Here is a 9,367-nt window from a genome sequence, read left to right on the forward strand (position 1 = left end):
CTTGCGAGGTCCTTTGAGAGAATCACAGCAGAAAGTGTTTATTTCCATCATAAAGATCTGTTTTAATATTTTAACATAAATCAAGCTGCGCTTTATGGTGATAATAAATTTGTTGGCAGAAACTGCCTTTGCAGCCCGAGGCAGCGGAGCAATTCAATTTGTTTGGTTTTAAGTGTAAGGAGCTGTAATTGAGAAGGGGAAAGTACAGATGTTTTAATTGAGTTTGCAGCTACCACCCAGAGTTGCAGGAGGCTAATAGAGACGAAGAGGTGAGGGTCTTCCATTAGCCTCTCCGCTTGCCATTTCTCCTTGGCCCGCAGCCCCATCAGTCACAGCCGTCCCCGCCAGGAAGAGCTGCTCAGCGCATGCAGGAGGTGGGGGAAGGGGGCAGAAAAAGAAACCAGACTAAACCAGATGTATAATGTGCATTTTATTGGTTTTCATCCCATTTTTTGAAAACTAATTACAGTCAGGACAAGCATCACGTGAGAATCTGTAATAATGAATCGTTAAGTGTTGGTAACGGCCCAATACAAAGAGACTCAGTCGTGATGGGCGAGAGGAGGGAGCTCCTGCCCCGTGCCAAGCTGGGGTCACCCAGCGCACCCGCAGCCAGTGTGGGCTCCACCAAGCTGTCCCCTTCCCGCTCTCTCCAGTAATTTTTAAGGCATTGCTATGTCATGTTTTGTATGAAAAATGTTCTCTCTGCCGTAGAGCTTCTTTCCGTTAATCACCCCGATTCCTCGGATAGATTTGTTTTGCTGCTGTGCAAGGACAGTGGGTGTCTGGGAATTTGTGGTTATTTATTTAAGAAAGCACACATGCTCCTTGGGGACCAGAGTCCTTCTCGGTAAGGTACCACGGCAAAGGCTGGGGCCGGGATGCGAGCCCTCTCCGTGCCACTGCATCCAACGCCTGGATCCAAGCAGCTCTTAGAGGTAAGGCCCCTTAGAAGTCACTGCCCCGCACCATGCCGAGAAGGAGGTGGTGACCCAGGCCAGGGAGGAGAAGGCACATCTTTACATGTAGATGGCAGGAGAGGGTGTGCCAGGCTGGGCTCCCTCCCCCTCCCACCCCAGGCAGGAGGCTACCCTGTATGAAACAGGGGCAGGAGGGGAGAGAGACCGAGGGCAGCCCTAGGAGGGGAAGGGAAGGTGAGAAGAGATGAAATAACAGAGAACAGCCCCGTTCTCTGGCTGGCAATGAAACGTGAAGGCAAGAGATTGAAATGGGCGCTTGAAGGGATGGAAGCTGAGCCAAGTGCCTTGCCAAGCATGGGCAGCCTAGGGCAGACAGTGCAGTAGGAAAGGTCTCAGCCCCCTCCATAAACCCACACCTGCGCATTTGTGCAGGGGAACAGTCCCTGCAGCCTCTCCAGCTTTCCAAAGGCTCATTGCATTGGCATTAAATTCCTCCCTCCAGCTCTGCCCAGCTCCCTCACAGGTGGCTCCCAGCTCAGCTGCCCCGTGAATTTGCCCTCCAACCTACCTCTTCCCAAATGAGACCCCAGCACCAGCTACCTGCTAACTAACTTAATTTGGCACTGAAGATGCCACATCAGCTTCCCCAGAGCACTTGGGGATGTTTAAACTCACAAGCGAGGGCTGCCAAAGCCTGTTTAGGATCAAGCTGGAGAGGAGGCAAACAGTCCCCCCAGATCCTCTCCAAGCAGCTTGGCAAGGACACAGTGGTGGTGCTCAGGCTCGAGAGAGGCAGGGTTTTGCTTTAACAGGCATGAAGTGTTTTTTATACAGCTCCAGGTACTTGCATATTCCCCCAGGAGGAGCACTTCAGGTCATATGGAAACCAGAAAGTCCTACTTGAAAACAGAGCTTGATTAAAAAGAGCTGCAGTTCAAAGCTTGCTTTAGTGAGCGGCGACACTTAATACTGCAGCAAGTGCAGAGGGCAAGAGGATCTAACGTAAGTGACATGCACCTGGCTTTGAACCTGCTTTAATAAGGGAGGATTAAAATATTTCAGATGAAAACTTTTAAAGTGCTTCCTTTTGTTAGGAAAACCCATACGATCTTTGCCCAAGGGCCTCAGAGCACAGGACCCAGTGCCGTCTGTCACCGTGCGGTATCAAGTGACCACCAGTGGCCTCAAAAGCAAAGACTCACCTCGAACACTGGCTGCCTAAGGTAACAGGCAGCCCACTTCTCAGAGAAGCTGAGCAGGAGCAGCCCAGAGCCCACCTTTAACCCTGTGCAGAAAGAGAAGAGGGGGGATCCAAGCCCAGTTCCAGCAGGGTTTCAGTTTTTGCTCTGCGGCGGTTGGGAGCTCTGCTCCTGCAGGCAGGCAGGGCTGAGCCAGGGCACTGCCGCTTCCTCCTGGCACCAGCCCATTCCCTTGAGTTAACACCCACCTTGTTTCAAGGCTAATTACCCAGCACGGGAGGCTGGAAACGCATCAGTGTGCGCAGCCGGAGCTCTTGCAGGCCTCACGCGTGTCAGGACTGGGTAATTAGCACCTCCCCAGCCCACACGAATCCTGACCGCTGGAGTCAGGGTCTGGCTGGTTGTACCAGCCCCGTGCGATGGTGAGAAAGGGCTCTGCCAGCTGAAGCCACTGAGCTGCATGTGGGAGCCGAGGGAAGCAAGACTGTGGTTTCCTTTCCAGGGGCGAAGGGCTGTATTCCTACACGCGTAGGGGTATTGCTCTGTCCAGCTGGGGCTGCCACAGCACAGGGAACAGGATGGGAAGTGTGAATGTAAACTCCTGGCCTGGAGAAATCCAGCTCTAAGCAAAAGATCCCAGGCAATCCATGGTGCACAAACAGGTTAATGCCTCTAGAAAAAGAAAATGTAACAGAGCACAAAATTATTTTCTTCTGAATTAGGTCTATTCCCACCCTAATTTCTTCCCTCAACTGGCACACGAGGCTGGTATGAAGGTGTCTCAGCAGAAAGAAGAGACTCAGTTCTCCCAAACTCCTGCCGGATTCTGCACAGAACATCCCTGCCTTTGGAAGAAGGGACATTTAGCCGATTAGTGTAGTGAGCAGCCGAGGCTGGCTGCTCTCCTGTGGGCTGAGACCTGCAGCACACAGAGAGCCACTGTAGGGACGGAGAAAGCAATGCTCCAACAGAGCTGAAGGCAGAAATGGCTGGACACTGGTTAATTGTGCAGGCTGCCAAGGGCTCAGCCCCACGGCTTTGTATAGCAGGTATAGGATTGTAACAAGGCTGAGTCCACTCCATCCACACCCAAAATGGAGTGAAGTCTGTGTCCAGGTCTAACCTGTGTCACCAAGCCGATGGCCTGGAAACTTCCCTTCATGCTGCCTTTCCCCCACTGCACAGTCCCAGAGGGTAGGCTGAAATGCTGAAGTCTCTGGAACCCAGGAGGGAGCGTGCCACTGCCCCCACATCAGAGTTTTGACTCGCTCAGGACAATGTTTGCAGTCACAAACACAAAGCAAGAAAAGCCCCATATGAGCACGAACACAATCCAGAAGGTGTGTCGGAAAGGGGAGAGGTGTTTGTTAACTGTCCCGCTGCCGAAGACCAGCTGAGTGTCTTTCCGACTGCAGTACGCGAGGAAAGCCGGAATGAGATACTGGATCCCATTCCCAGCATAGGCTCCCGTGATCCCCACCAAGGACTCCAGATCGTGGGTGCAGAAAGCCACCAGCACTGGGGGAATCAGAGTGATGGAAGGAAAGACAATCCTATCCACCACCCACGGGTAGGTCCCCCCTTCTCTGTGGAAAAGGGTCTTCCAGTTGTTGCGCAGGGTCACTGCGATGATGGGGAAGTTGGTGCTGATGGTGAAGACGGGGAAGAGGCCCAGGAAGTAACGAATGAAGGCAACGTTGATGATCTCGCAGTTGGTGAAGTTGAGCGTGTACATGTCCATGAGGGTGTCGTTGCGGAAGCAGTAAATGGCAGTGAAGGACAGGAGGCTGTAGAAAGCCAGGATCAGGATGTAATCAAGCAGCACGAGCTTGTTGACATGCTTCTTCTTGGAGATGGGTGTGATGAGTGATGGCAGGGAGTGCTGGCACATGAAGGAGTAGACGCACACCCCAAAGAGATTGCGGATGCCCGACAGCTGGGCCATGGACGGGTGACCTTCAGATTGGCCTCTGCTGATACGGATGAGGGCCAGAATAATCATGAGGATGAAAGCTGGAGAGAGAGAAGGTTTCAGGTCAAGCCCAGGTCTGCACTCCCCACAACCCTCCTCCCATCGGCACTGGCAGTCTTGGCACCAGCTCTCTCTCCTGCTCCACAGGAGCATCTCCTCCTCTCTGGAGAAGGTGGTACATCAAAAGCAAGGTGCATGGGAACTAATCACGACTTGCTGTCAGTGCTAGGCAGCAGATAAGGGGATGGGCTCAGGAAGGCCTTTGGCAGGTACCTCCCTCCGGTCTCCTTCCCGCAGGGACTCACGCTCCCACCCCGGATAGGAAACGGTCACTCTGGGTGCTTCAGAAGTGTAATGCCAACACAGCTGGCTGAGCCCATTGCCCTCAAGTGTCTCAGTCCACGGATGCTTCTGCCATGCACCTTGGCTCAATATCACCATTTAAAAAACAGCTTAGAGATGTTTGAGCTTTGACCTCTAAAAGAAGAAAAGATTAAACCAGGCTGCAGTCAACGCCAGTAATATTCCTACATATTTACAACTGGTCTACCGTTTCCAAGACCTCACCTATGTACGCAGGCAGATGCACGGGAGCAGCAGCTACTACTGAGCTTTCCTGTCCCTGTGATCTGTCAAGCACAACAGAGCAAGAACTAGTCAGCCATTTCCCGGGCAGGAGGAACAGGCTGTCTGTAGTTAATCCCAGGGTGGAAAAGCCAGTCTGGAAGGGACTAAAGCAGCACTGAAAGACTGCTATTAAAATTCATCACTTCCAGGCACAAAGTCTGCTCATCTACCCTTCACTTATGTCAGGGAAAAGCCTAGCAACATTTTACAAAGCTTATCACAAAAAGCAACGTGCTATGGACAAAAATGAATTGAGGAGATTGGGCTAATGCCCTTATTTACTCTGCTGGTGGAAATTGGAGCCAGAAGCAGTTACTGCTAGACTGTTATTCCTAGCATGGCACATAAAACCAGCAGAAAACTAATTCTGGTGTCACAGAAATCACATCAACCTGGGAAAGATGATCATCAGCTGCTGGAGTTAACAAGGAACAGGGGAAAAAAAACCTGCCTGGCAGGGCAGCAAGCAACAAGATTTACAGTCTGGTGCTGGCAATGGATGGGCCTCTGTTGCTTGCAGAGAGCTGTCTCCTGCACTGGTTTGAGGCATCAGAGCAGAGCCATGAATTATCAGGTAATGAAAAAAATAACAAAGTGCTGACGCTACTACTATGGACAACTTTGAATGTCATAAATATAAATACAGAGGAATTAAACAGAGCAGTACACGGTCCTGCGGCCAAGCCCACGGGAGGCTGGCCGGCCACCGGCACTGAGAGCCGGGCAGGCTCGCTGTGGGGTGACAAGGACACAGTTTGCTCTGTGCCCAGTACTGCTTTGCCTGACTCAGGTGGCTGACGACAGGGAAACCATGCCATGGACAGGACTAGAAGCAGTAGTTACAGACCAGTTAGCTGCCTTTTCTGTCCCCAGTGAGACCAGATTAACCTTAACTGAATGTTGCCTCCTGCATACCCCCAGCACTCTCTGAAACCCAGGTTCTCCTCTCATACCAATCCATCTTTTCTTCCTGCAGCAAACACCAGCTTTGTGCTGAGCCCTTACCAAGCCACGCACCGCATTTCATCTCATGCTGCCTCAGGAAACTTCTCGCTTCCAACTGTTTCCTGGTGACAGGGCAAGTCTAACAGCTCTCCATCAACACTGGACTGATGACAGCAGATCCATTCCTTCACAGCACCACCAGGGCCAGGCAGCTTTGGGAGCGCAGGCTCTATTTACATCCCCAAGAGCAGCCACGGAGGGCTATGGAAAGCAACAGCTCATTGCTCTGGGGGTGCGCAATTCCCCTCGCCTTCACTCAAGCCAGCAAGCAAGGGGCACTGTGAACACTGGTACGGTTGTTGTGCCTCCCCCGTTGCTCCCTGGAGGGGAGACACTTGCCAACCATATCCACTAGAGCAAGACAGCCCGAAAGAGCTGTGTTCCAGTTGATGGGACATTGGCTGTGCTCCCCAGGCTTGCACAGGCTACAAGGATGATGAGAAGGTGCCCAGAGCAACACGACAAACCAGGTTAGGCAGCTCTGGAAATGTTCCGAGACCACTCCTTTCCCTCTCACTTGGGAGAGGTGGTCAGCCTCTGTGGCCCAATCCTGAGCAGTTCCTGTATCTGGACAAGGCGCAACCGCAGAAGTCTTGCGCCTCTTCCCCTGCATGTGAGACAGTAAATCTGTACCTGCTCTGCTCAGCAGAGTGAAGAAGAGTGAACTACTTCCACCCCCCAACTCACTCTTGCCCTTGGCTCAAACCCCCGCTTTCCGCACCAGTGCTAACAGGACCAGTTCAGGGACCCCCCAGGCTGGCACCCCATCCTCAGAGCATCTCTTCAGTCAGACCCACGGGCCCACCTCTGGCCCAGCACGGGTTTTTCTGGTAGGGAGCACCGAAGGGTCAGATTTCCAGTGGATTCCCTAAATGATGGATAAAAATCTATGGCTTAAAACGCTAGAATTCATAACACCTTTGTTTTTCCTCAAACACTTTTTTCAGAAACTAAACCTATTAAAAGTTAAAGTTACAAGGAGCAATAAGCCCATACTAAGATCTAAACCAGTACTGTTTCCAGCAAGGCAAGCTGTGCTCCCCCTGCCCTAGCACTAGTGCTCTGCAGATCCTTGAGAGAGGTGGTGCTGAGTAAACGGGAACCCTCCCCTGCACGATTCCAGCCTCAGAGAAGACGACAGCAGCCCTGCCATGGGCTATGGTTGTGTTTTCCCTTGCTCCCTGCGGCAGAAGAGTTTCTCACTCCTGGAATTGGAGAGTTAAAACATCTGCCTGCCTGATTTATCTGCCTGTCCCTGGGAGGAGGCAAGCCCAAAAACGAGACTCTGAAACCTAGTTAAGTTGGACGATAAATCAAGATGAAAAGAAGATGACAGACTGACTGACAGGCGGCTTTGAGTAGACAAGGGGCAACTCAGGATCCTCAGGCACACACAAAACTCCTGCTCACATCCTCCTCTACCTGGGACAGCAGGCTGAAGGCAGTCACACTGCACTATTTCAGATCACCTACAGCTGCCACATGAACTGTCCGACAGCGTTCCTTCACCACGAGGACCCTGGCAAAGCCAGGCATGGGTTCATAAAAAAAGCCTCAATCTGTTCCTCTACACGCAGGACAGAGGATATAAGCAACATGCCCCCAGGGGTGAAACCCATTCAGGTACCCTGACTAACAGCATCCAGAATCATACAGTGAGGTGGGATGATGAGGAGTGATGCTACCATGGATTGTTAGTAGGTTACATGAAAATTTTGGTTTAAATCTTGTCTTATACAAGTGCTTAAAAAGCAATCACAGGGTTTCAACAGCATCAGCCCCACTTCAAATGCACACACGGCAGAGAGGCTTTGCAGTCAACACGGCATGGACACCACTTCTCTTCTCTAGAGGTTTGAGCATCCTTTTTACTAAAGGATGTGAGGAAAAAAATAAAGAGAGGGTATGCCAAAAAGGAGAAGTTGTGATGAATCTCATCACCACTGCCCAACCACCTCCCCTCCAGACCCCCATCTCACTCTTTGAGGAGCAAACGCTGGCTCTTCTCGAAGCAGACCTCGCAGACTCCTGCTGCCTGTCCTGCTCAACTTGGGAGATGTTAACCCAGAGACAGGGCAGCTCTGCTACAGTTCTTGCAGGTGGAGGAAGGATGAATATGGATGAGCACACATCCAAATAAGAGCACTTTGGGAAAATATGGGATTCTGGGGATACTGTAAAATACATTTTTGTGAGCTTTGATAGAAGCCTAAGAGAGCTGCAGAGAAGCAGTGAAAATAATTTAGCCGTTCTAAGTTTAAGGATTGTTTTGCAGTGTCAGAGCAAACAGCTTTGTAAATGAAAAATACTGTCTTGTACATGAGCTTCATCTCTCTGCAGAAAGGCTACTGCAGGGGGAAAAAATAAAAATAAAAAGTCCAAGGCTGAAGCACGTTTTCCCCATCATGGTAGGTTCCTGGAAAAGGAACTGATGCTCACAATGGACACCACTTCTCTTCTCTAGAGGTTTGAGCATCCTTTTTACTAAAGGATGTGAGGAAAAAAAATAAAGAGAGGGTATGCCAAAAAGGAGAACTTGTGATGAATCTCATCACCACTGCCCAACTGCCTCCCCCTCCAGACCCCCATCTCACTCTTTGAGGAGCAAACGCTGGCTCTTCTCGAAGCAGACCTCGCAGACTCCTGCTGCCTGTCCTGCTCAACTTGGGAGATGTTAACCCAGAGACAGGGCAGCTCTGCTACAGTTCTTGCAGGTGGAGGAAGGATGAATATGGATGAGCACACATCCAAATAAGAGCACTTTGGGAAAATATGGGATTCTGGGGATACTGTAAAATACATTTTTGTGAGCTTTGATAGAAGCCTAAGAGAGCTGCAGAGAAGCAGTGAAAATAATTTAGCCGTTCTAAGTTTAAGGATTGTTTTGCAGTGTCAGAGCAAACAGCTTTGTAAATGAAAAATACTGTCTTGTACATGAGCTTCATCTCTCTGCAGAAAGGCTACTGCAGGGGGAAAAAATAAAAATAAAAAGTCCAAGGCTGAAGCACGTTTTCCCCATCATGGTAGGTTCCTGGAAAAGGAACTGATGCTCACAATGAGTTTCTGGCTTAACCCTCCCTTGCATCCCTAGCAATACACTATGCTTTGGAGACATTTCACCTGGTGCCTCACATCTATCTCTCGGTTGGCATGTGGAAAATGATGGAGAAGATCCTCAACTGAGTCACTGTCAAGATTTAACCCCAGCCAGCAACTGAGCCCCACCCAGCCACTCGCTCATTCCCCCCAGTGGGATGGGGGAGAGAATCAGAAGAGTCAAAGTGAGAAGACTCATAGTTTGAGATAAGAACAGTTTAATAAGTAAAGCAAAAGCTGCATGCACAAGCAAAGCAAAACAAGGAATGCATTCTCTCCTTCCCATGGGCAGGTGGGTGCTCAGCCATCCCCAGGACAGCAGGGCTCCATCACATGTAACAGTGACTTGGGAAGACAAACGCCATCACTCTGAACACCCTCCCCCTTCCTTCTTCCTCCCCCAGCTTTATATACACTGAGCATGATGTCATACAGTGTGGGATGCCCCTGGGGTCAGTTGGGGTCAGCTGTCCTGGCCGTGTCCCCTCCCAGCTCCTTGTGCCCCCCAGCCACTCACTGGTGGGGTGGGGGGAGAGGCAGAAACAGCT

At 50.8% G+C, this 9,367-nt stretch overlaps 1 protein-coding gene across 6 annotated transcripts in view; it reads right to left on the bottom strand.

The window, feature by feature from the left end:
- Positions 1–415: 415 nt before the first annotated feature.
- The window catches only part of TMEM104 (transmembrane protein 104), a 45,754-nt gene continuing 36,802 nt past the window's right edge, over positions 416–9,367 (bottom strand). For 5 of the 6 annotated variants that reach the window (XM_035893312.1, XM_035893310.1, XM_035893314.1 and 2 more), the window contains one exon: positions 416–4,132. In XM_035893312.1, the coding sequence (XP_035749205.1) occupies positions 3,372–4,132 (761 nt within the window). In that variant the 3' untranslated portion in view covers positions 416–3,371. The remainder of the gene's footprint in view (positions 4,133–9,367) is intronic. The other variant, XR_004841866.1, reaches the window with a different exon arrangement.

This window comes from Egretta garzetta, unplaced genomic scaffold (genome assembly GCF_000687185.1).
Source record: "Egretta garzetta isolate BGI_Z169 unplaced genomic scaffold, ASM68718v1 scaffold34, whole genome shotgun sequence".
Classification (NCBI taxonomy): domain Eukaryota; kingdom Metazoa; phylum Chordata; class Aves; order Pelecaniformes; family Ardeidae; genus Egretta; species Egretta garzetta.